The following is a 27041-nucleotide window of genomic DNA, read 5'->3' on the forward strand; positions in this document are numbered from 1 at the left end:
TGAAGGTCTAGAGTGGGTTTCTCGTTTATTGTCCAGAGCCGAGTAGAGACCAGAAAACAGGATAAGCTTAGAAGTTAGAGAAAGGCCTGAATCCAAAAACAGAAGATTCAAATCCAACTCTAAAGAGGAGCAACTGAGAACGATACTCTGGCACCCCTGGAGCAAGAACTGAAGTCAAGGTCTCAGCCAAGTGTTTGGAGCTGGGAAGTGAGGTCAAACAATAGCAAATCAGGCTAAAGTGAAGAGTCTTAAATGTCTATTAGTGTCCCAAGTTACCCTTATGGCAGTGATTTTCACCCCTTTCATCTCAGAAATTAGTACATGTAAACTAATTGCTAAAATTCTGCAGCACACCAAGAAATACTTTTTGCTGATTGGACAAAAAACTAAAAAGTATAATTTTTATTCGTTCACACCAGATGGCTATTATTGAGTTGGCTGTTACCATTTCTTTATTGGACTATCTAAGGGCAAAAGAGGTCAATGCTTCTGACTAAATAGTCAGGTATTGCATACTTTCAGCCTTCTTAAGCTGCCTGACCTGTGGTGGTGAAGTGGATAAAGCTTTGACCTGGAACACTGAGGTTGCTGGTTTGAAATCCTGGGCTTGCCTGGGTGGCCACAGGGAAGGGTTGGAGACATGGGCTGCTGGCATGTGGACTTAGGCAAAGGGTTGATGCAAGAGATGAAGTCACAGGACCCCTGCAGGGAGCAGAGATGGCAACAACAAAGTAGGCTGGGCGCTGCCGCAGTCACTGGAAGTCAGTTTCCTGGGGATGGTTGCAGTCATGTATCAGCATCTCTGGGGTCCAGTCTGGTTACTAGAGCCATACACAGGGCAACACAGCTAAGGAAGAGGAAAGACGAGGGCAGAGAAGTGAAGGGAAGTCCATCCCACACAAGGCAGGTGAGGGGCTCTCCTAGGTCGAGAGCAGGAAGCATAACAGTGACCCCTGCCAGGTGGCTGCTCCCCTACCTCTGTCCTCACAGGCTGCTGCTGCCCCTGCAACCCCTCTACGTTTCCCACACCTGCCAAGAAATGCCAAGAAGCTCCCAGCTCTTTCCCAGTATCGGGTATTCATGTTGAGGTAGAAGAAAGAGAAATGGGTACAGCTGGTTCTGGCTCTTGAAATTTGCAGAGGCAGGTTGCTTTTGCAATAGTCGGACATCCTTGAGCCACTCAGTGTCTTCTCTGGCCCGTGGATTCCTGGATATCTGTAAAATCTAGACACCAATGAGGCCCCACAGATCACAGGGCTGCAGTGAGGTGCAGGGAGGTCAGGGACTGAGGGTGCTCTGTACACTTTCAGGTGACATGTGTGTAGTGTTAGGGATATCAGTGGCAGGCTTCCAGAACCCTGGTGGTGGTGAGTGACTAAGTCAACAAGGAAGAAAACCGCCCCTTAAAGAGTTCTCGGAAGACCAGGGCTGGGCAGCTGAGTTTCAGGTCAGTATAAATAGCCAGTGCCTGCCAAGGAGAGGCTAATTTGCCCGGAGATTCTTGAGTCCTAGAGGAAGCAATGGTGAGTGTCTCTGTCCCTGCCTCTCATTTGGTTTCCCATCTGTCCAGGGAGCATCCCCTGCCCATTCTGTGAGCTTATTTCATAGGTGTGGGGAAGGCAGTGTCTGTGCCGCTGTTCTGGTCTAGGAGGTGTGAGTGTGGGCACGAAAGGGGGCACAGTGAGGGAATGAGGGCCGCTCTCCTGCCCTTCACGCTGCCCCTTACGTCAGTGGGAGATCTGCTTTCTGGGCTGGGGCGGGGGTGGGTGCTGAGTAGGATGTGACCCCTGCCCTGACCCCAGACGTCACTGTCTGGAAGCCCCAGCTGGAAATGGAGTTCCAACTCCTGTCTTGACTCCTGTCCATCTCTCATTTCTTCAAAAAAGAAGGTGGAAGAGAAACAGATGGGGATTCACAGGCCTGGGTTCTGACCTATCCTGGTACCAGCGGCCTGTGGGACATCGATAAACATGCTTCTCTCATATCTGTACTTAAAAACAAAACAAAACATTTCCTGGATCAGGTCACTGATCTCCATCCAACTTTGAGAGAAGACATTCTTTCCAATAAATTTCAGTCTGAAGTCCTGGCACAAACTGACCAGTGTGGGGGTGAAGGGGCTGAGCTCTGTCCTTCCTCCACAGGCCCAGCCTAGAGGCCCCAGCTGAGTCCTAGGTCTAAAAACCTGGGAGCCAGCTCCCTCCGAGGCCGCTGTCTGCTCCCAGCCCTGCAACTCCCGTGAGCTCCTCCCACATTCATGACTTTACAGTTTCCTCCCAGGAGAGGAGCCCACCATTGAGTGACCAGGTCCTGCACCCTCCCGAACTCCATAGCTCTGAGTTCCTCTCACATGCCGTTTGGACGCCCTATTGGACAACCGCTCTGTCTCTCCCCGAAGACTACCCTTTCTCTACTGAGCACGTCTCATCAGCCCCTGCTCCATGGGGCCCTCTTCTAAGTTGTCTCTCCAGCCGTTAATACGGTCTCTGAGAGCTTTCAGCTGGGATCCATGTGGAACTTTCCGCATGGAGACAGCGTCTAGTCCAGGAATGGCAACTCAGCCGACGAGCATGTACCCATCTTGTGCTCAAGACAGATGTCACTAAGTGTTCTGGCTGAGTGGCTCTGGACTCTGGCTTCTTTTCAGACCTGCACTGCAGTCCACCGGTGCTAGTCCATCCAAGGCTACGCGTGACAGGAAACGGGTTTGCGTTTTTTGGAGCTAAGCCAACCCCTTAATGACACAGACAGGGAGAAGGAGCTTCAAAGAGGGGAAAGGTCCTGCCCAAAGGCACTTCATGAGTCCTGCCTCGTGGAGGAATTCGACACTGTAGCCACTGTGCCAATGGCAGTGTGCAAGGATGTCACTAGGGACACACGGGGCATCAGAGAAGAGGTAGATGCGGCTTTCCCCGCGTCAGGGAGTCTGTAGGTAACTCCTGCCCTCCCAGGCCAGGCTGTATGCCTGCCTTGTCCTACCTCGTTCAGAGCCCTGCTGCTTCAGACCCCACAGAAGGGAAGAGGAGGTAAGAGAAGGGTTTCTCCTGACCTTCAGGAGCTGGGCCAAGCACTTCCCGTGTTCTCCAACCAAGAGCAAATCTTTGCTCTTTCTCTCCATCTGCCTAGGCCATGCTACTCCTTCTCTTTGTTCTGATCCTGCTCACACAGCCTCCCAGGTCACTGGGAACAGAAATGAACACCTATGCAGGGAAAACATTGACCACCACTGCCTGCACCCTGGTCATGTGTAGCCCCGCGGAGAATGGCCTGCCTGGTCGTGATGGACGAGATGGGAGAGAGGGCCCCCGGGGCGAGAAGGGCGATCCAGGTAGAGCTGGGACCCTGGGCTTGTCCAGGTGGGCAGGGGTGGGCATGGGAATGGTAACCAACAGAGCAACTCTGGATATTCTGCTGTGGAAGCCTTGGAAATGGAAACCCACCCCTTTGGGAAAAAGAAGTCCCCTCCTAGACATTCGATCCTCCTGAAACACCAATTACCAGTTGGCAAATCACTGGCTGCGCTGAGCCCCTGATGTGTCCCCATCACCCAGCGGCACTGATTCCTCCCCTGGGATGTTCTGATTCCTCTCACCCCAAGAATGAGCAGATGGCGGGTAATGACTGGTATTTGGGGCCCTCTAGAACCATGTTGCAACCTTAGCAGCTTTTCAATGTGGTTATGGTGCCTGTGCAGGCTGTTACACATCTAATAAAGCCTACCGCCTGAAGGGTGGGAAAGCATGAGGCTCTGTGGCTCCCTACTCAGGCCTGAGCAAAAGGATTGGCCCTAAATACTCTTGGAGAGAAGGTAAGGGAGCTCACTCTTCTTTGTCCAGCCCTGTGCTTGGACATTCACTTGTGTAATGTGTGTACTATTTATAAGCGGCATATTATCTTTACTTGACAGGTAATAAAATTGTCACCCAGGGGCTAAATGCCACCCAGTATGGAAGATGACAAGGACATGGGCTTCTGTGTCAGACCAATCTGTGCTTGTTTGCTGGCACTATCTCCACAGCAGGGAGAAGCCACTCAGTGTCCCTGCGTCCTTGCTCGTTTGTAAGTTGGAGAACATTTCCCACAGCATGACAAATAACTGAGCCAAGGCTTTATTTTGTTTTATTTTTTGTTGAGTCTTTGTTATAAGGTGGCATCTTCCTGCTGTACCATCAGGTGAATTCTGTGCCTTCCAAAGGGACTGTTTGTAAGGCTTTTGTCCAAGAAGTAGTGCCCTCTAAGGGAGAGTCGGGGTCTGACCGGCAAGAGAGAGAAATCAATAAACCAGCAGTGAGGATGACAAAATCCTGGCACTGGGCTGGGACTCTGGATATTGAACAGTGGCCTTTATGTTTGTGGAGTTTGCATTTTGGTTTAAGGTGGAAGAAGACATTTAGCTTTAAAAAATAAGTAACATGCCAGGCTTTGCAGCGTGAAGAAGAAGTAAGTATTTGTTCTTTACAGACAGAAGTGACATCCAGTGGAGTAGTAAGCTTGGGCTGGCGCCGGCTGCCTGCAACTGGACTCACAGAAAGGCGGTATTTAAGGTGCCAGCTCTTTCTTGGAGAATTCCAGCTGTCTCTTGCTCTCTGAGAGATCCCGAATTGAATCTTGAGGAGGAGTTCCTTTCCTACAGTGGCTTCTGCACTTGTGGCAAGGAGGATGGCTGAGACCTTTATTTCTTATGCAGGTGACTCATGCACATCCAAGCCTGGCCTTGGGCTGTTGCTTGGAGATCGAGTGGTGCACAGTGAGACTGGGTGACCAGGCCATACACTGGCTCCTTTATTCCAGGCACTTTAGTCACTTAAGATTTATAAGTCTGAGAAATTTCTGGAGAGCTTGGAGCAGCCACAGAACCCTGACCAAGTAGGTCTGGGTGGGACTTGTGACCATGTGCCCTGCTGATCTGATGTGTGTGGTTTCATAAAGCTGCTGTAAGAGACAATGAGAGCCTGAGATGAGAGACGTGAGCAGTGGTGGAGGGTGGAGCCGGGGTCCATGTGGTGATGCCCAGACCTGTCATGGAGGGCTGTAGAACTGGACCCTGCTTTGGGAGCAGTATTAACGGGGACAATTTCCCTTGTTCTCAGCATGTAGATTCTGGCCCAGAAGGAGTGAGCAAGTGTCCCCAGGGTCACACATGTCACAGCAGCCTGCACAGCCCTCCACCTCTGCTTACTTCTCTGCTCTCATCTCCTCCTCCTCCTCCCCACGCTCCCTGTGCTCCACCCACAGTGGCTCTGGCTGGGCCTTCACCACACTCAGCCCCGTCTCCTCAGGCTGTGTCCCTGCTCTCCCCATAGCACACTCCTCACCTCCTTCACAGCTGTGCTCGCAGAGCACCGGCTCAGTGAGCCTCTCTGGCCACCCTACTAGCAGAACCTCTGACAACACTCTCTGTGCTTCATTTCCTCTGGGGCACTAATTCTGGTGCAATTACCCACATCTTGTACATTTATTATTATCTGTTTCTTTTCAGTTGAATTTAAGCTCCACAGGGATGAGATCTAATTTTTTCTCTATTTCTCTTTTTTTTCCAAAACCCTTGGGTGTCCCTGAAAGTTGGGTGGAGTGGGGTCTCTGAATCACCAGGTTATGGGGGGCAACCAGTATGAACTAGATTGATGAAGACTCAGATATTGTACCTGCCTGCCAGCTGTGTGTGTGTGTGTGTGTGTGTGTGTGTGTGTGTGTGGTTGGGGAGGTGTCTCAGAAAAGGAACAGAGGCCTCTGCCAGCACTATTGTCTGGCCAATAGCTGCCCCCCATCCCCTGCTCTCATGCTGATGCCAGAGAGCATTCCCTGTATGTCCTGGTTCTTTCAAGCTGCTGACCCAGTGCTGGAGCTCAGAGAGAGTCTGTGTGAGTCCTAAGTCTGTGTGTGGACCCTTTAGAGCAGGGGTCTCCAAACTATGGCCCGCGGGCCACATGCGGCCCCCTGAGGCCATTTATCCGGCCCCCACCACACTTCCGGAAGGGGCACCTCTTTCATTGGTGGTCAGTGAGAGGAGCATAGTTCCCATTGAAATACTGGTCAGTTTGTTGATTTAAATTTACTTGTTCTTTATTTTAAATGTTATATTTGTTCCCGTTTTGTTTTTCTACTTTAAAATAAGATATGTGCAGTGTGCATAGGGATTTGTTCATAGTTTTTTTTTATAGTCCGGCCCTCCAATGGTCTGAGGGACAGTGAACTGGCCCCCTGTGTAAAAAGTTTGGGGACCCCTGCTTTAGAGGAAATGCCTGGGACTCCTGCAGCCCTTTGTCTCACTCAGCTTCAATTCCTACTGACTTTTTCAGCCAGAAGTTTTGAGGACTTCTCTTTCTGTCACTGGAACCCTGTGTGGGACACCCTGGTATGGGGTTGGTACCCATTATTTCTCAAGGGAAACCTCTGCAGTTATCCCTCCCACTCTTTATTCACCACATATGGGTGTGGGACCAGCCTGTTCTGCGTCTTCGCTCCTCCTAACAGTCTGATGTGGCTTTTCCTCTAAATCCATAGTTGTAGAACTTCCATTCAGCTCGATTTCAGGTGGTTCTGAATGATGGTCGTTCTGTAGTTTAGTTGTCATTTTGATGTGGTTGTGGGAGGATTCAAGTACCGCATTTACCTGTGCCGCCATCTTGACTGGAAGTTCTCTGCTCATTTAAAAATCAGATTATTGGCTCTTTGTTATTGAGTTGTTCAAGTTCTTTATATGTTTTGGATATTAACCCTGTATCAGATATATATGATTTGCAAATATTGTCTCCCATTTGGTAGGTAGCCTTTTCATTTTGCTGATGGTTTCTCTTTCTGTGCAGATTTTTAATTTTAATAGTTACTTCCACATTATTTTTTAAAAGGTTGTGACAATTGATGCTTTCATTGTAGTGTGTGAGAGATGTCCGCTTCTTCAATCCATATGGAGATCTTAGCTTTTGTGGAAGACGGTGTCCTGCTGGTGCTGCCATGGTTCCCACCCTGCTTGTTACTGGTGCTCCCTGCTCTCCTGAGCATCCAACCTATGTGGGAGTCAGCAGCCAAACCATGATCTCTTTCTACCAATGGGGAGAGACAGAGCTCCAGAAATTAGAGCCACTAATTTTTTCATCATCTACTTGTCTTATAGCCAAAACTGCCAGCTGTTTCTTTCACTATTTTCTTGCATGTAGGACAGTCTGTAGTAGAAGCTCATTGAATCTCTGTGGAATGAATGAATGTGAGATGCAAAGAGGGGAGGAATTTTGGTACAGTTATGAGTGTCCAAACTGCTGGTCAGTAATGTTTCACATCAGGTGGCACTAGGGTACAGGGCTAGATCTCCGAGGGATATTAGGAAGTAAAATTAGTGTTTAAGGTAGTGGTTCTCAAAGTGTGCACCAGGGCACACTGGTGCACTCTAGAAGATTTCCAGGTGTGCCCTATGGTATTCCAGAGAAATATGTGCCTGTTGGGGACCAAAAAACCAACAGGGTTTTTGGAGTTTAGATTTTTGGGGGACAGAGTTGTGGGGAATTGGCTGTAAGCTGACAATCTTCCCAACCCCCCAACTCACTTGCCTGATTAGGTTGTAAAAGGATGTTAAGCTGTGGCACTGGATTATTTACACTACCCCCCATGTTCCCCAGAAAGACTGGAGGCAAGTTTCTTCTATCCTTTGTTTGGGGTAAAGTTAAGATGATATGTATGGTGCGTGTTTTGGATTGATGATTAAACATAAGGAATTGTCTCTTAAAACCTTTTGAATTTCTATAAATGAAGAATATGTGGCAATATCTAAAAAAAGCTTTGAACATTTTACTACAATTTTCAACCTATTTATGTGAATTAGGATTTTCTATCCTCAACACAATTAAGAGTAAAAAGAGAAGAATTCTTCAATGTATTGACAAGAAAGTGAGTTTGCCTTTCAAATACATGCCCAAACTTTGAAGAAATTGCTAGGACACATCAGGCTCATGTTTCTCATAAACACAAGAATGAAAAAGCTTAACACATTTGCACCAGGACCTGCTGAATTTACTAAATCTTACTAAGAATGTATGTTTATATATATATATAAAACACACTTTTGTTGTTTATTTTTAAAGCCTCTTTTTTATGAATTCTAAAAAGCATAACTCAAAAAATGTAACATAAAAATATTTTTTAATGTCAAAATAAGTTTAATTTTGTCGTATTTATTTCATTTAATTACCATAAAAGCACTCTTGGACTTTATATTTTTTTTCAATATTTGACTTAATTATTGTAACATATTTCTCAGAAATTTGTATATAGTGTGCCTATTTGTAGGATTTTAAATGTGCCCCAACTTAAAAATGTTTGAGAACCACTGGCTTAAGGAGACAGCAGTGCTGACTGATGAGGAGGTCCGTTCCTCCACCTCAGTGCTCTCATGGCCTCCATGGTTGGGTGCCAAGGATGGGCAACCTCTAATGCTCCCTTCTAGAGATTGGCTCCTTCCCTTGGCCCATCTGCCTGCTGCCATCTTGGCCACCATCAACGCCATGCAAAAGGCCTGCCTGAATGGCTATGCGAAGTATGTGCCTCACTTACGCACTTTTCTACGCTGGAGGCAGCCAGCCCTCTGCCACTCCCTGTGGCTACCTCTGCAACTGTTTGCATCTGGTTAGAGCCCTAGAGAGGCTCAGCCTGGGCTCAGGTGTCCTGCCCCAGCATTGTGCACTGTTGAATACAGAAGGTAAGACCCGTCCTGTAATCCTCTATGTTCCACTTAATTTCTAGTGAAGACTATAACTAAAAGCAGGACACAGTACCCAGCACACAGCCTCTTAAAGGCACCAGACCCCACTATCAGCATATTCTTGCCCCAGGCAAACTTGTCCCCCACTACCCTGGGAACATGGTTTCCATGTCTAAAATGTCACCTCTCTTCTACAGATCTCCCTAAGTTTTTCTCACCTGGTAGGTCTCATTTTCTCCTTTAGTAAAAGAGCTCTGAGTATACATGTGTGTGCTGGAGTTGGGGTGCTGTGATGTGATGAGGGGCGTCTCACATTGTCTTTCACACTCATTACATCTGGCTCACAGTGTAACATGGGGCTCCAAATCCCATGCAGAACAAGACCTGGTACTATGTCTGCATCTTGCCAGTGCTAAGCATAAAGATACATTCCAGAGATGGTTTCTTAGTGAACAAATACATGAAATAATGAGCAAATGGACAAAACGTGAATGAACATTTTTATTTTATTTTTATACCATCAATCTTACTCATTTTTTACTGAATTTATTGCAATGACAATGGCTAATAAAGTTCAATAGGTTTCTGATGCACAAGTCTACCATACATCGTCTGTATACTGTATTATGTGTTCACCACCCAAGTCAGGTCTCCTTCCTTCACTATTTGTCCCCCTTTACCCTCTTCTACCTCCCCCTATTTCTTTCCCTCTGGCATCTTTTGTTTTTGAAAATGAATGTTTATAGCAGCTTAATTCACAACAACCAAATGTCCATCAATGGATGGAAAAACAAAATGTGTTCTCTTCATACTATGGCTTATTATTGAGCCATACAAAGGAATGAAGTACTGAGACATGCCAAAGTGGATAATGCTCAAGAAGATACTCCAAGTTAAAAAAAAAAAAAGAGAGACACAAAAAGTCATATTTTGACTGAGCCCATTGATATGAAGTGTCCATGCGAGGTAATAGAGACAGAGAGCAGAACAGTGATAGCCAGGGCCTTGGGGGCGGGAGAGACGGGACAGGGTGACTGCTGAATGGCTGTGAGCTTTTCTATTGAGGTGATTAAATGTTTCTGAACTAAATAGAGCTGGTAGTTGCACGACATTGTGAAGGTGCTAAAGACCAATGAGCTGTATACTCGAAAAAGGTTCATTTTACATTATATACATTTAACCTCAATAAAAAAGAATAACCAAACTCACAGAATTGAGTGTAAGATTTAAAATATTAATAGCCATTGGCTCCCTTTAGTTTTTTTGGGTAAATCTTCTGTAATCTCCAGCTTAGGCAGCCCCTTCTTGAGGTAACAGATCTTTTTTAAATGTTTATTTTTCCAATAGAAATATAATATGTAGTCATTAAAGATAAACAGGAGAAAATCAAAACGACCTAATTGTACCACTGAGAACACAACTCAACCCTTTTGTACACTCCTCCCATGTGGTTGTTGAATGTGTGTCACATGTGCACTCACCCTACAATGTCTGCACATGTTTATGAAACAGAATCATACTGAACATAGTATTTATAACATACTTTTACTACCTAGTAATACAGTAAACAATAATTTGGTCTGTTTTCTGTAAGTTCAAGAGAATGTTACATAGCTTTACCTACTTTTTCAATCATTGACATATAACATTTTATTAGTTTCTGGTGTACAACGTTAACAACTCCATATTTGCATATATTGTGAAATGATCATCTATGATCATGCACAGTTACATTTTCTTTTATTTTGATCTGAGCTTGTAAGATGTGTTCTCTTGGCAACTTTCAGATATGCAATGCAGTACTATTAACTACGTCACCACCCTATATATTACATCCTTATGACTTTTATAACTGGATGCTTGAAACTTTGACCACCTTCATGTCTGTTTACCTAGCACCTAGCTCCCACCTCTCAAAACCACCAATTATTTGATCTATGTATTTATGAGATCAGATGTTTTGTTTTGTTTTTCAGAATACACATAGAAGTGAGTTCATATAATATTTATCTTTCTTTTTGTTTAATTTATCTCATTTAGCATAATTTCCTCAAGGTTTGTTCATGGTGTTGCAATTGGCAGAATTTTTTTTTTATGGCTGAATTCTATTCCATTCCGTGTGAGTGTGTGTGTTTCACATCTTCTTTATCCATTGATCCATCATGGACACAGGCTGTTTCCATCTCTTGAGTACCGTAAATAATGTTGCAATGAACAGGAGAGTACAAATAACTTAAAATGAGTGTTTCACTTTCTTTGGATAAATATACAGAAATGTTATTGCTGGATATATAAATATACTTTTATATTTTAGTCCTATTTTTGATTGTTGGAGGAAACTCCATACTGCTCTCCATATGGCTGCATCGCTTGATAATCCCACCTGAGTTCACAAGGGTTCCATTTTCTCCACATCACCATGGACACTTGCTATCTTTTTTCCTTTTTATTATAGCCATTCTGACAGGTGTGAAGACATATGGCATGGGTTTTATTTGCATTCCCTGATGATTAGTGTCAGGTGTCCTCTCTGATATAAAGTTGGGTTCTAAGAAGGGGAAAGCTAGAGTCCATGACCCAGGGTAGGTGTGAACAGAGGGCCTGCTGTGAACTCTGGGGCCCTGGGGTGGGGACAGGACAATGCATGAGGGTCAGTCAGGCCTTGGCTCGAATCTGCTGCCAGCTCGGGCACGCCTGTTTCCTCTCCTGTAAAGTGGGGGTTGAACACCCATTTCCTGGATCACCAGTGACCGAGGAGTGTGGAGGTGGAATGTCTACACCCTGCACAACCCTCCAGAATGCCAGGGGTCCACCCTACACTTGCAGGTCCTCCTAAGTCTGGGGCCAGTTTTATGCCCATTTCTTCTGCTGCTGCAGGTTCACCCGGAGCTATAGGGCCAATGGGGTTGCCTGGACCAGTTGGTCTCATTGGGCCCAAAGGGGACAGTGGCTCTGCTGGAGAACCTGGACCGAAGGGAGATGCTGGACGACCGGGTGAGCAGCGGGGCGTGGGCTGCAATGTCTGCACGTGGTGCTGCTGCCCCTACATGGTGTTGGTTGGCATGCACATGTCCCGTCCCAGGAGAGGCTGTCTGGAGGGAGCCCTGGGTGATTTCCGGATGTCGCATTGCTACTGGGCTCCTTCTAAAGAGGGGGCTGCTTCTCTGACCTCTGCCACTGCTCTCACCTCAAGCACTTCCGCCTCCAAGATATTAGTGCACTGACCGGGCTGGTCCATTCCCCAGGACCTCCTGGACCTGCAGGTGTGCCTGGTCCAGCTGGAAGAGAGGGTCCCAAGGGAATGCAGGGCAACGTAGGACCTCAAGGCAAACCTGGAGCAAAGGGAGAGGCTGGGCCCAAAGGTAGGTGGTTGGTATGTGGCTGGTCTGGAATGGGGGAGGGAGAATGACGGTGGCACTCCGTGATGTGACCTGAGGCATGCTCATAGTGCCAGCAGGAGCCTAGAGTGTCAGCATCAGGTAGCTCTCCGGGAGGAGTCCGGCAGTGAGGAGCAGGGACTTCCCAGGCCCCTACCCCACGTGGACTGGCGGCAGAGGGGCTGCACCACTGAGGAAGGGATATGCACTGCACACAGTCTTAGCCTCATTTGTCCCAATTCGTCCCGTCCACAGGAGAAGTGGGTGCCCCAGGCATGCAGGGCTCTGCAGGGACAAGAGGCCCCACGGGTCCTAAAGGAGAGACAGGCGCCCCTGGTGAGCGTGGAGCCCCTGGCAATGTGGGGGTAGCAGGTGAGTGACAGAGAGGCTGGGGCAGGCCTTCAGTTCTCCTGTGTCCACCTGAAGCTGCTGAAGCCTGTGCCTCCACCAGCAGCCGCGTCTGGCTGGGGCGGGAATGGCTGGGTGGCGGGGAGGGTCTGCATGCAAAGAGGGTGCATCTGGGCTTGAGGAACGCTCTGAGGAGGGCGTGACGAGCAGCAGGGACGGTCTGCAGGAGGGAAGGCGGGTGCTGGGTGATGGGAGGGTCAGTGTACAGAGGGTGCCTGGCTGGCTCGGAACAGACGGTCAGTGTGGGGGGCGTGTTGCGGGATGTAGGGGATGTAGCCCGGTGCATGTCCGTGAGGGTGAGATGCGGGGATGTGTGAGGAGCTCCCCTACCACGTCTTCTCTGATCTCAGGGCCTGCAGGAGCTGCTGGTCCACAGGGACCCCTAGGTGCCAGGGGTCCCCCAGGACTGAAGGGGGACAGAGGTGCACCTGGGGACAAAGGAGCAAAGGGAGAGAGTGGGCTTCCAGGTAAGGTAGCCTCTCCTCGCTCTGGGTGCGCCCCTCCGGGGTGGAGGGAGGAGGGCTCTCTTCACTCAGGACAGCCCCTGTGCTCAGTGGTCAGCCCACTGCAGGGGTGGCTGAAAAGCAGGAAGGCTGACTGGCTGGAGGCAGGAAGGTCAGGCTCTGGTTTTAACTCCCGTTATCTGATGGAGGGCAACCTGAGCAGATTTGCCGTTGATCATGGGATCAAGCAGAGCTCCCTCCAGTACATCGGGTGGCCCTGAGCATCAAGTAATCCGAGGATGGGAAGTTTCCGGGGAACATGCAGTCTTGTCCCCTGCCTCACCGCCAAAGGAACTGTAATCAGATTTCCAGAATTTGGAGTGATAATGTCACCTGGATCCGTGTCTGTCAGGTCAAGGACTTGCTCAGGGGCCGTTTGTAAACAAGGAAACTGCATTAAACCCCATGGGCAGGAGGGCCCAGGAGTGTCAGCAGAGGTGGACTTCCTGGGACCAATCACAGCTGCTCACCACTGACCCCAATAGTGTCAGGACCTGGGCCCCCTTCCCTACAGGCCCAGACTCTGAGCAGAGCCCTGGCTGTGCTGACCTGTCACTTGGCCTGTTCTCCTGCAGATGTCACCGCTCTGAGGCGGCAGGTGGAGGCCTTACAAGGACAGGTACAGCGCCTTCAAGGAAGCTTCTCTCACTATAAAAAAGGTGAGTTCCTAGACCTGGACCTGAATCTGAACCGGACATTAAGAGTCCGCCCCAGACCAGGTCTGTGTCTTGGTTTGGAGTTGGCGGGCCTGAGGCAGGCCTGCTGAAGGACTGGAGTGGGTCGGGACGCTGGCTGGGCCGGTGACTGGGGCAGGGAGAGGAGCTAAGGGGGGGTGGAGAGAGCAGTAAGCTGCACGACCAGAAGCTGAAGGAGACGTAAGGACAGATACCGGATGTAGCCCTCTCACCAGAGCAGTGCGCTGGCGGAGCACGGTGAAGCTAAGAGGCTCCAAGATCCCCCAGCTTCACGGCCACCCGTGCTCTGAGCCAGATCAATGCCCGAGTCCAGTGCAGCTCAGCAGACCTCACCCCTGCAGGTCCAGTGCTGCTCAGCAAACCTCACCCCTGCTGGCCATGTGCTGGTCCTGTCACATATGGGGACATCCGCCCTCCAGGATGCATTTCTTATTTCTGTGGGTCTTGTGCAAAGGCCTCAAGATGGTGCTGCCGAGCCCACAGCAGCGGAGACCCCAGACACTGTCCTGATAGTTGGGGCTGGGATGCTGTCACTGGGTTCAAGGCGGTGGTGGATGACCTTGGCATACGGCCCCTGAGAATCTCACCTGAGCCGTGCCCAGGTCTGGCAGGGGCAGGCTGCCTCTGGGCCCTGGCCAGTGCCGGGCTCTCACGCCCCTCCCTGGGTTTCAGAGCAGAGATTCCTCCCTATCCCTGGGATGCTGAGGGGGCAGAGGCCTCCAGGAGCACACACCTGAGGGCCCTGGGCCTTTGGGAATCTCCCCCTCAGGCCCTAATTTGCCCCACGTCTTCCCCTGCCTTCCATGAGGTCACTTTGAGCTCAAGTCATTCAGCAAATCTTGTTGATCTAAAGAAGAGTTTCTGAAGGAGGCAAGCCTACAGGGGGAGCCATAGGGAAGCTCCTGAGTTCCCAAGCCAGCTAAGTGCCTAAGTACCCAGGAGGGAGTTTCAGGCATGGGTGTGTCTCCTCCCTCCACAAACGTGTCTGCATACGTGCTCACTCAGTCATGTGCACACTTATGCAAAAAGGACGACTTCTGACACTTACCTGCCACACATATGCTTACATAGCTCTGCTCACTTGACATCATCTTCATACACGAGCACACACACATATGCAGGTACACACAGATATTCACACCCGTCCAGATGGCCCGTTAGTGCTCCCGTGCATGTTTAGATGGACACATGGCCACAGCGTGTATGCACATGCGGTGTACACACCGGTCATGTAATGGCACGTGAATTCTTGTACTATCCTTGTCCAGGGCTGCTCTGGGTGCCTTCAGTCTAGGCTCAAGAATCTGCCCCCGGAGCCCTTGTGGAAGGTGCTCGCAGGAGAAGGGCATGGGGTCAGGTGCAGCCTGGGCTCCTCTCCCCCCGTGAGGAGAGGACCCTCAGTCCTCTCAACCCCTGAATGTTTCTGAGCACAAACCCAGGTGACAAAGGGATGGGAAATGAGATGGAGTAGAAAGAGACAGTGGAAGGTCAAACAGGGTATACTTGTATAAAACGTATTCCCACATTAGAGAAGAGGAATTGGAGACCGTGAATAAGGCAGTAGCTTAGCCTTGCCCACCGGGACAGCCACTGCCAAGGTGGGGCTGAACAGCTGGCCTCCTGACCCAGACAGAGTCTGTGCAGTGCTGGTTCTCGCCCCGCCCCCACCCCACGCACACGTCTCAGATGCCTTCCCCCCGTGCCCAGCACTCCGGCGTCACCCACATGCACACCAGGAGGTCAGCATTGCGCTGCACACAGTCAGAGGTTAGCACGTCGCTGCTCTCCGGTGGCCACTGTCTCCCTCCTTTCCCTCACCCCTCACCCAGCACGGAGCCTCTCTGACAGTGCCACGTGCTCAGCAGGGTTCAGAGTGACATCAGAGCGAACAGCCGAATTGCTTGCTGTAAGCTCAGAGACTCCCAGGCTGCGCAGTGCCATTCCCAAGTTCAAAATGGTCTGACTAGGTCTAATTAGAAACCCAGTTGTGGCACGCAACGTGGGGTGACATGGAACAAGCACGTCTCAGCTGTGTTCTCAGAACAAGTAAGGTTTAATCCCTAACTCTGCATTTGATGATTTTTTATTAATTTTAATTTATTGTGTTTACATAGATTCAAGTGTCCCACTGAATACATCCCTTCACCCTCCTCTTCCTCTCCACATCCACCTTACCTCCCTCTTCCTAAAACCCTCCCCCCTGCGCTCCAGGAGTTGCTTTTCTGCTCTCTATAACGCTTTGTTATGTGTATATAATTTCACCAATCTCTTTCCCTCTCTGATCCCATCCTCTCATCCCTTTCCCTCTGTCCACTTTCCCTTCGATCTGGTCCCTGTGATCCGGCCTCAGCCTCTATGCCGCTCCTCAGTTCCACTGCATTCCTCAGTGAGTGAGGTCATAGGATATTTTTCTTTCTCTACCTGGCTTATTTCACTTAAAATAATAGTTTCCAGGTCAATCCATCTTGTCACAAAAGGTATGATTTCCTTCTTTTTCATGGCCCCATAGTATTCCATTATGTATATGTACCACAGCTTTTTTTTTTTTTTTTACCGAGACAGAGAGAGAGAGAGAGAGAGAGAGAGAGAGAGGGATAGATAGGGACAGACAGACAGGAACTGAGAGAGATGAGAAGCATCAATCATTAGTGTTTTTCCTTGCAACACCTTAGTTGTTCATTGATTGCTTTCTTATATGTGCCTTGACCACGGGCCTTCAGCAGACCAAGTAACCACTTGCTCGAGCCAGCGACCTTGGGTCCATGCTAGTGAGCTTTGCACAAGCCAGATGAGGCCACGCTCAAGCTGGCAACCTCAGGGTCTTGAACCTGGGTCCTCCGCATCCCAGTCCGACGCTCTATCCACTGCACTACCGCCTAATCAGGTGTACCACAGCTTTTTAATCCACTTGTCCACTGATGAATATTTGGTAGAATTCGCCTGTAAAGCCATCTGGCCCAGGGCTTTTGTTTGTTGGGAGTTTTTGATAATTGTTTTGATCTCATTTGTTGTAATCGGTCTGTTTAGGTTTTCTGATTCTTCCCGATTGAGTTTTGAAAGATTATATGTTTCAAGGAATTTGTCCATTTTACTTAGGTTGTCTAAATTTGGGGCATACAGTTTTTCATAGTATTTTCTTACAATCCTTTGTATTTCTACTGTGTCAGTTGTTACTTCTCCACTCTCATTTCTAATTTCTTTTGAATCCTCTCTCTTTTTTTCTTGGTGAGTCTGGTCAAAGGTTCATTAATCCTGTTTACCTTTTCAGAGAACCAGCTCTTGGTTTCATTGATCCTCTGTATTTTTTTTTTTTTTTTTTTTTTTAGCCACTATGTCATTTAATTCCATTCTGATCTTTATTATTTCTACTTTTTCTGGGCTTTACTTGCTGTTCTTTTTCTAGTTCTTTTAGATGCAGGGTTAAGTTGTTTATTTGAGCTTTTTCTTGCTGCTTAAGGTATGCCTGTAATGCTATGAACTTCCCTCTCAGGACTGCATTTGCTGTATCCCATAAATTTTGAGTTGTTGTATGTTTATTTTCATTTGTTTCAAGGAAATTTTTAATTTTTTCCTTGATCTCATTGTTAAGCCATTTGTTATTTAATAACATGCTATTTAGTTTCCAAGTGTTTTTCAGTTTTTCTATTGTAGTTGATTTCTAGTTTCATGCCATTGTGATCAGAGAAGATGCTTGATATGATTTCAATTTTTTTAAATTTTTTTTTGATAATCGTTTTGTGTCCTAACATGTGATCTACTCTAGAGAATGTACTGTGAGCACTTGAAAAGAATGTATATTCTGCCGCTTTAAGGTGACAGTTCTGAAGATATATATTAAATCCAGTTGACCTAGTGTGTCCTTTAAGGCTGCTGTTTCTTTGTTAATTTTATTTCTTGAGGAATATCCAGTGATATTAGTGGGGTTAGTTAGTAATATCTACTATTACAGTATTGCTGTTGATCTCGCCTTTTATGTCCATCAAAATCTTCTTTATATATTTAGGTGCTCTTATATTAGGTGCATAGATATTTATAACGGTTATATCTTCCTGTTGGATTGCTCCCTTTATCGTTATGTAGTGACCTTCTATATCCCTTACTATAGTCTTTGTTCTAAAGTCCATTTTGTCTGATATAAGTATTGCTACTCCAGCTTCTTTTTCATTTCCATTTGCATGAAATATTTTTTTCCATCCCTTTACTTTCAGTATATGTGTATCTTTTATTTTGAGGTGGGTCTCTTGTAGACATCATATGTACGAGTCCTACTTTCTTATCCATGCAGCTACCCTATGTCTTTTGATTGAAGCATTTAATCCATTTACATTTAAGGTTATTATTGATATGTAGTTTATTGCCATTTTATTCTTTCTTTCTTTTTTTTGTATTTTTCTGAAGTTGGAAACAGGGAGGCAGTCAGACAGACTCCTGCATGAGCCTGACCCGGATCCACCTGGCATGCCCACCAGGGGGCGAGGCTTTGCCCATCTTGGGACATTGCTCTGCCCCAATCAGAGCCATTCTAGCACCTGAGGCAGAGGCCACGAAGTCATCCTCAGCACCCAGGCAAACCTTGCTCCAATGGAGCCTTGGCTGTATGAGGGGAAGAGAGAGACAGAGAGGAAGGAGAGGGGGAGGGGTGGAGAAGCAGATGGACACTTCTCCTGTGTGCCCTGGCCGGAAATCGAACCCAGGACTCCTGCACACCAGGCCGACGCTCTACCACTGAGCCAACTGGCCAGGGCCTATTCTGTTTTTTCTTTTGTTTTGTTTTGTTTTTGTTTTTTTTTTTACAGAGACAGAGAGAGGGACAGATAGGGACAGAAAGACAGGAACAGAGAGAGATGAAAAGCATCAATCATCAGTTTTTTGTTGCATCACCTTAGTTGTTCATTGATTGCTTTCTCATATGTGCCTTGACTGTGGGCCTTCAACAGACCCAGTAACCCCTTGCTCCAGCCAGCGACCTTGGGTCCAAGCTGGTGAGCTTTTGCTCAAACCAGATGAGCCCGCGCTCAAACTGGCGACCTCGGGGTCTTGAACCTGGTTCCTCTGCATCCCAGTCCGATGCTCTATCCACTGTGCCACTGCCCGGTCAGGTGCCATTTTATTCTTTAAAACTACATTCCTCTTTTACTAGATTTTTCCCCCCTTTGTTCTGTTTACAACAGGCCCCTTAACATTTCTTTCAGCATTGGTTTGGTTGTATTGAATTTCTTGAGTTTTTTTTTTTGTCTTGGAAGCTTTTTATTTCTCCTTTAATTTTAAATGATAGCTTTGCTGGATAAAGAAGTCTTGGTTGTAGACTCTTGTTCTGCATTACTTTGAATATTTCTTTCCATTCCCTTCTGGCCTCAAGTGTTTCTGTTGAAAAGTTGAATGTCATCCTTATGGGGGTTCTTTTGTAGGTGATTGACTGCTTTTCTCTTGCAGCTTATATTATTCTTTCTTTATCTCTTAGCTTTGGTATTTTAATTATGATGTATTTTGGTATAGGTCTCTATGGGTTCCTCTTTAATGGGATTCTCTGTGCTTCTTGAACTTGTGTGACTTTTTCCTGCATCATTTAAGGGAAGTTTTCAGCTATGATTGCTTCAGTCAGGTTCTTTATCCCTTTTTCTTTCTCGCCTCCTTCAGGAACCCCTATTATGTGGATGTTATTTCTCTTCATGTTGTCACAGAGCTCTCTTAGAGTTTCCTCAGACTTTTTGATCCTCTTTTCTTTTTGCTGTTCTGCTTCCATGCTTTCGCTTATCTTGTCCTCTAAATCGCTCATTTGATTCTCTGTTTCATCAAGCCTGCTTTTAATTCCTTCTAGTGTAGTCTTTATTTCTGATATTGTGTTTTTCATTTCTGTCTGATATTCTTTTTTTATGATTTCAGTGTCCTTTTTGATACCTGTTATATCTTTGTTTAGGTACTCATTTTGTCCATCTATTGTTGCTCTAAGATCCTTGAGCGTCCTAACAGTCATTATTCTAAACTCTGTACTTGGTATCTTGGTTAGTTCCATCTCATTCAGTTCTTTTTCTGGGGATTTCTCTTGTTAATTCATTTCAATTGCATTTCTCTTTCTATTTTGTCTCTGTATAGACTGCTCCTTTGGATGTGTTGTTTGTGTAGCTAGCTGAGTATAGGGTTGATGTTGTCTGCCTCCAGTTTTCAGTTGTGTTGTTTCTAGAGCTTCTTGGGTTGGTTTCAGCTGTTTGTATTCTGCTGTGGGCTACTTGTCTGCTGCTGCTGCTGCTCTTTTTGCTGTTTGTGATAGCATTTTCTATGTCTTAACTGGCTCAGATGTGAGAAACTTTTCCTTAAGATACCACTCTAACTAGGGTTTTTAGGTCCTGAGCTGATGCTTTCCATAAGAGGTCACTATATGTACCAGTTCTGGACCTCCCTGGCCGGAACTTTGTGCAGACCAGAGGGGGTCACTGCTTTTGACTGGCTCTTAGCAACCTTCTTGGAGATACAGGTGATCCAGAATTTGTGGCTGCCTCTGCTGAGCCCTGATGCTGTTGTATTTATCAGCTGCAATCCTAGGGTGGCTTTTATCTAGTCTTGACCAGTGTGTGTGGTCTCTCTATTCCTGAAGTGTGGTCCTCCCGCCAGCCCCCTGCTGCCTCCACCTCGGGCACTCAGGCACCAGCATGAGCTCACGGGCCACAGCTCAGGCTGCTCCATGGCATGGGGAACTCCTTGCCTCACTGGGGTCCACCCCACGCCAGTGCTTGAGAGTCCTCACTGGGCTCCACCCCCCACTGCCTTTGCATGCGCTTCCTTGCTGGGCTCCACCACCATCTGCTGTGCAGGCCAAGTGCCGCAGATGCCTCCGCAGCCATACCCTCCTGCCTTTCGGAGCGTACTTAGCAGTTTCAGGGGGCCGTGTAGCCCAGACTTCAGCATCAAAATCTGTGTTCCTGATATGCCCCTTGCTTCTAAGTGTCTCTCTGTATAACTGGAGCAGGAGAGCCTCTGGTGGGTGGGGTAATTGCTTCCCTTTGCTGGCTTGGTTCTCCCAGGAAGAATGGCCACTTTAGGTTTGGGGAGTGACCCAATACAGGGGTCAGTGTGGCTGTCCCCCACAGTCTTTCTAGTGCCCCTGAAACTACGCTCTCCTCTCACAACTCTAGTGCTCTCAGCTCTTCCCACTTTCAGATCCCTAGGTAAGTGGCTGTGATGAGATTTTCTGTGTGGTCCCTTTAAGACAGAGCCTGGGTCTGAGAGTTCTTTCTCCCTCTTGAAAACAGTAACCTGGCTTTTCTTTCAGCTAAATACTGTTCATACACCTCTTCTAGCCTCTGGGGCTCCAGGCTAGGGTTCTGGTCCTGTGACTGAGGACCCATCACTCTTTGGACAACACAACCAGCCATGAGAGACCCTACAGGCCACCTCTAGCTCCTGGGAGTGGGGCAGCACATTCTGCATCTCAGTCTTTCATACAAGCTCAGTGTGGTTCCTTCAGTGATACTTGGTTATAGATTTCTCTTAGTTTAGTCCAAAGTTGGTTTTTCAACATGATTATTCCTAAATTAAGTTGTAATCCACTTTGATTCTGGGAGGTGGGTATTGTAATATTTGCCTATTCTATCACAATTTTCCCTACATTTGATGGTTCCGTGAAGCTGAACCTCTTATTAAACCTCTGTGAGGCCAGTGTTCTCACTTGTAACTGCAGACCCCAGAACCACCTCCTAGGGCACATTGGGCAGCTGGGGCTGCTCCGGAACTGACTGTCTCACTTATGTCCTGTCTCATACCCTGACACCAGTGTGGGAGGCCAGGCTCTGGTTGGGGCACACATGTCCCCAAGCCTTGGCCGGGATCTGCCAGAACCCCAACCTTACTCTCCTTTTGTCCTAGCGGAGCTCTTCCCTGATGGCAGAAGTGTTGGAGATAAGATCTTCAAGACAGCAGGCTTTGAAAAAGCTTTTCAGGATGCACAGAAAATATGCACCCAGGCTGGGGGGCAGCTGCCCTCCCCACGCTCTGCAGCTGAGAATGAGGCCGTGAGTCAGCTGATCATAGCTCAGAACAGGGGCGCTGCGTTCCTGAGCATAACTGACTCCAAGACGGAGGGCAAGTTCACCTACCCCTCAGGAGAGCCCCTGGTCTATTCCAACTGGGCCCCAGGGGAGCCCAACAATGACCGTGGGGATGAGGACTGTGTAGAGATCTTCACCAACGGCAAGTGGAATGATAAGTCCTGTGCAGAATCACGCCTTGTGATCTGTGAGTTCTGAGCTGGCCAGGGTGCATGGGCAGTGGTGGATCAGGTGCCAGTCCAGCATGTAGGACCCGACCTGGGTGCTGGCTACATTCTAATAAAGGCTGACACCTCTGCTGGCCAGGGCTCCTCCACTGAGCCGTGGATGAGGCCAGGGGCAGGGCTCCTGTGGAACACAGCTCGAAATATATGAAACTGGCTTCACTCACCGGCAGACATGTCCTGGAAAGAAGGGACCAGCATGCTTTATTAGTTGGAAGAAATAAAATTAGGTCTCAAAGTCCTCCCTTTCAAAAAATCCAATGGCTCCTCCTCAGCCTTCCGCTTCCTTGAACTGTCAGCCACTTCAGAACCAGTTGGTCACTCCCTCCTCTGTCACTGTTCCTCCTTTTGACTTCCCAGACACCACTGTTGCTGCCTTTTGTCCTAAGACTGTTCCTCATCCCCTTTTGCTAGTCCCTCCTCTTCTTCTTGACCTGTTAATGGTGACATGCTCAAGTCCTAACCCTCTATACGAGTTTCCCCTTACCCTAACTGCAGGGATGAGCTCATTCAGTCCATAGCTTCAGATTCCTTCCACTGATGGCACCACGTGTGTACCCCTGCTCAGGACACCCCTGGGCCCCTGCTTCTCTGCTCCTCTAGCCACTGCGGGCTGGTCCCCAGGTCTGGGAGGTTTCAGTGGTTGCTTTGGCTTCAAGGCTGAGCCCTGGAAGCTCCACAGCACAATGGGCCAACCTGGCAGGTCCTCTGCCTCCCTGGCCAAACTGCATGGCCCTGCATCCAGTAGGCTCATGTTGGCACACCCAGGACCTCTTTCTCTCTGTGTCAGTATGGCTGCCTCTTGGCTCATGGGTAGGCGTACCATCTGCACAATCTTCTTCCATCTGAACTCTCCGGCACAGAGGGTGTCCCGCCGTGCTCACATTGACCCCCAGTCCTTCTCTGTCTGACAGTTTCAGGCTCCTTCCTCACTCAGCATTAGAGGCAGTCTAGGCAAATCCTCTTTATCTACAGATATGGAGACCAAGAGAGAGGACGAGAGACTGGCCCACGTCCACAGGGGCCATCAGTGCTATAGTATGGTCCTGGGTAAAGTAATCTAACCCAAATCTCATACTTTTTGTCCTGTAAATTTTTAGGCCACAGACCTCTGTATGTTAGTTGATCTTAATGATACTTGTGCTTAAGAAAATAGAATGACACCTGAATGAATCACACAGGCTCCTTGGAAGGGACAACAATTACCTTTCTCCCAGACATGAAGCCAACCACTCTCTTTTGTTCCCTGGGGCTGAGGAGTGTTGTTGTGAGTCGGGGGCGCAGAGAGATAGATCAGCAGATGAAATATTCGTGAACTAGCAGAGGACCACCGCTAGCTCAGGCAAATGGTGCCGAGTTTGCACTTGTCCTATTTTTATTCAGAAGATTTCAAAAACCTTGTTTACTTAGAAATTGACATAGCCTCAAGTATAACCTTTACTTAAAGGTACATGGAATACATCTGCATGATAGCTTAATAACAATACAATATCATAAAGCATTAACTGTTATTGCTTCTATGGTTCCCACAACATTTCTCTCTTTATCTCAAGGAATAGCCTTGAAGGGAACAGTAAAATCTTCTGAGAATGTTTTACTGAGAAGAGAGACCTGCAATCACCTTTGGTCACATAGACTTGTTTCAGTACTCTCCTACAAATCACAAAACAATTCTCTTGGCAAAACATTCTTTTCTTGTTAACTGTGTTCCCATACAGGGTCATGTGATGGATTATTCTACTACAGAGGAAACTGCCCTTTCTAGCCTCTTCTGAATGGGACCACCAAGCCCCAAACTCTTGCTAACAGTGCTGCAGCCACACCTCTTACGGAGGACAGCATGTCTGAAAACAAAAAGCCACACCTCCCAACAGCACATAGATCAGGCTCTCTGCTAAAGCCATTACCTGTTACTGTAGAAATCTAATCCCTGGGAGCTACTGAAATATGTCAGTTATGCAAAAGAAAGCAAACACTCTGACAAAGGCCACACCTGGGCCCCATCAGCCAGAGTGCTTAGGAAGGCCTCTTCCTTGCAGATAAAAAGAAAAAACAATTGGGTATGATTTGTGCCAAAAGGAGGCATTTTTTTCTAAAAACGAAGAGTTCTGAGCTAGCTCAAGGCCAGGTCTGCAGAGCAACACGGTGCTGCCGCCTCTGTCCTGCTTCACCTCTCCCTGCATCTTCCCTCTTGTCTCCTGTCACACCACCTTCTTCTGCTCTGGTCTGTCCATGCCCAGGCAGAGGGAATCATGTGTCCCAGAGATCAGACACTCTTCTTGATGTCAAGTCAAAAATCCCTGTGGAATGAACCTACCTGTCTCAGATGCCCACCTGTGGTCCATTAAGCTAAACCTGGGTTGACCACACAGGACAGTATGGCCTGTGGGACCCATGCACGGTCATGATGGTCTGGGCAGGCCCTCTGTAAGTGACCAGTGCCCATCCTAGTCCTTAAGCCAAATCTAATCTTTGACAAAACTGAAGGAGAAAATGGAAGAACTATGGGAATCAGAAGGCAGAAAAACGGTCTCCAATAATGATAAAGGTCACGCATGTGACACCCCTCATCCAGAAAGAAGCTTTAGATTGACCTCCACTTGGGCTCTGGTTGCTCTCCAGCACAGAGGACAAAAAAGGAGGGTCATTGGACTCTGTAGGCACAGCCTGACTAAAGCAGAGGACCAAGGCAAGGATCTCAGAAAATTCCGGCCTTAACAGAGACCTCTCCTGCACTCACATCCTGGGTAGAGGTCAACACAAGTCTTAAACAGTATCCGCCCACCCCAACCATAGTATCCGTGGTTTCTAGCGTAGGAGCCTAGGTGCCCAGGGAAGCCAGGACTGTTGTGACTCTTACATCTCAGGAGATGTTACGATCCTCACAGTGCCAGGTGACATCACGGGAGCCCACGGGGATCCTTCCATGTCTGGAAGGTGACAACCACAGCAGTTTCATACAAAAGCCCCCTTTCAGTTTAACAGTATATTCCCAAATCACCTCCTGATTCTCAGCCCTCCTGCCACTAAGCCAGCCCACATCCCACAGTGAACTGATTATGGGGAGTGCTTGACGTTTGCTCTTTTAGGATCCTGTCTGTGTTCTGAATTCTCTTAATAGAAATCCTTGACAACTGAGTTGCTTAAGTTCAAGGTGTTCTCAACCACTCTTATCTTTTGGATGTCCTTAATTCAAATTTAATGATGTGCTTGACCTTTTCAAGTTAGCTGTGTGTTATAAACTAGAGCCAAGAAACCAGGTATCTATTAGGGGGAACAAAATACTAATTTAGAAGTCCAATATTTATTCAGGCACCTGGCCATACCCTCAGATGCGACAGCCCTGCCTGTCCTTAACGTTAGGGATAAGCTGTAGAATTGTGTTCCTGCACCCAAGAGAGGTGCTGTGCAAGCATATCTGAAATGAGTGGATGACTGTAACATCTTTTAACTGGAGAATAAAGGAGAGCCATCTCTCTGTGCACTCAGCAAGCTGCTCAGAGATCAAGACACTCATTATTGTTCAATCTAGTTGTGACTCTTCGGCCTCTGTATGGCTAATAGCAGGTATCTTGGGGTAGATTCTACTTTTTTTCTTCCAATATTTCAATAAGAGAGAGATTATGATAGCAGGCCTGTGACCTGTGTCGCAGGTGAGGGCCAGCACACAGTTCTGAAACTCCCTCTTTTGTCCTGCCATGGTGATAACAGAAGCACTCACCAGTGCATTTTTGTATAATCCAGCACTCTGGTTCCTGAGCAAATGCATGGAAAACAAGATCATCTGAGATCAGCTGGATGGCATTCCATATGGAATCTGATAGTAGTTTTGTGCTTGCCAGTGACATAGTTTTTTAAGTAAACAAGAAGCTGAACTTGGCAGAAATACCAGGCAGAGCTGGACAAGTTCTTTTCCAGTCTCAGATCCCTTGGTATAACTGCAGGGTTAAAAGCCTCCTAGGGTCTCATCCAGGCTGAGTAGGAGGTAGTTGCTTTGCTATGTCTGCCACTGACATGGGGTAGCAGAGAGGCAGCACATTGCTGGTGATGCCATCTTGGCTTAAGGGGGCTCTGCTCCGCATGACCTCGGGAACCCAAGTAGGGGGTCCCCTGAGCTTCAGCAGAGAGCCAAGTGAAGCCACCTTCTGGGACCTCTGCAAGAATCCCGGAGCTTCCATCGGCTGGGCTTCCAGGAAGCCCAACGACAGAGTTCCAACAATGTCATCTCCATTTGAGACTTGCAGGAGATCCCGCCCTCTCTCTCTGGGCTCCTGTTCTGCTGTCCTCACAGATCCCTAGACAGTGTCTCAAGTTTACTTAGTTACAGATCCTCAGCCTGAATTCTCTAAACTTTTGAGAGAATGTGGAGTCACCACCAAGATCGTAAGTAAACACTTAGCAAGGTTCTCCAAAAGAAGCTGGATTAGAGAAAACCAGTTTAGAGTCTAGAACCTCTCCCTGCTGATGGCAAGGGGTAGGGTTTGGTGGAAGCCTAGGCCTTAATTCTGACTGGACTTCCCAGAGATACGGCCAAGTTCACAGAGATAGCTCAGGGAGATGTGCGTGCATGCCGCCTCTGCTGGGCCAGTCCTGTCCTTGCAGGGACTCTAGCAAGAGATCTGAGACAGGCAGACAAGCAGGGGGCGGGGATGGCGAGTGGGTCCCGCTCTGAAGAGCTCACAGTGAAGGTTTGAAATGAGACAGACACACAGACAAGGAGCATAAAGCTCCTCCAGCACCTGGGCTGCTGGACAAGAGGGCCCTATGGTCATCCAGTGGGAGCGTGCGTCTGGAGCAGGCCCCACAGCACAGGGGCATTTAGAAAAGGCATGCTAAGTGGGTGTAGCACCCAGGGCAGAAGGGGACGAGGGGAAGCAGGAGCATCTGCATGTGCTCTTAATGACTTTGCTACCCGGACACAGAGAGGGGGCTCAAGAGACCCCACCCTCACCTGGGCCCCATGTGAGTCTCAGTTTTCCAGTCCAGTCCTAGAGTCACCAGCAGAGGGCACCATGAGGTTGCAGCTCTTGCACAACTGAACCCACTCAGCTGAGAAAGGAGACTGTGCCCAGAGCCGATTCCAAAATAAGTCTAGCTGCT

The 27041-nt window shown here is 47.9% G+C and overlaps 1 protein-coding gene across 1 annotated transcript; it reads left to right on the forward strand.

Moving 5' to 3' along the window:
* The first annotated feature begins 1485 nt into the window (after window positions 1-1485).
* On the forward strand, window positions 1486-26336 carry SFTPD (surfactant protein D). The gene is made up of 8 exons (XM_066349082.1): window positions 1486-1523; window positions 3127-3328; window positions 11570-11686; window positions 11938-12054; window positions 12325-12441; window positions 12828-12944; window positions 13556-13639; window positions 21536-26336. Exons 1-8 carry the CDS (start codon window positions 1521-1523, stop codon window positions 21913-21915), a joined length of 1137 nt encoding a protein of 378 aa, XP_066205179.1. The 5' UTR covers window positions 1486-1520; the 3' UTR covers window positions 21916-26336.
* The last annotated feature ends 705 nt before the right edge of the window (window positions 26337-27041 follow it).

This window comes from Saccopteryx leptura, chromosome 9 (genome assembly GCF_036850995.1).
Source record: "Saccopteryx leptura isolate mSacLep1 chromosome 9, mSacLep1_pri_phased_curated, whole genome shotgun sequence".
Lineage (NCBI taxonomy): Eukaryota > Metazoa > Chordata > Mammalia > Chiroptera > Emballonuridae > Saccopteryx > Saccopteryx leptura.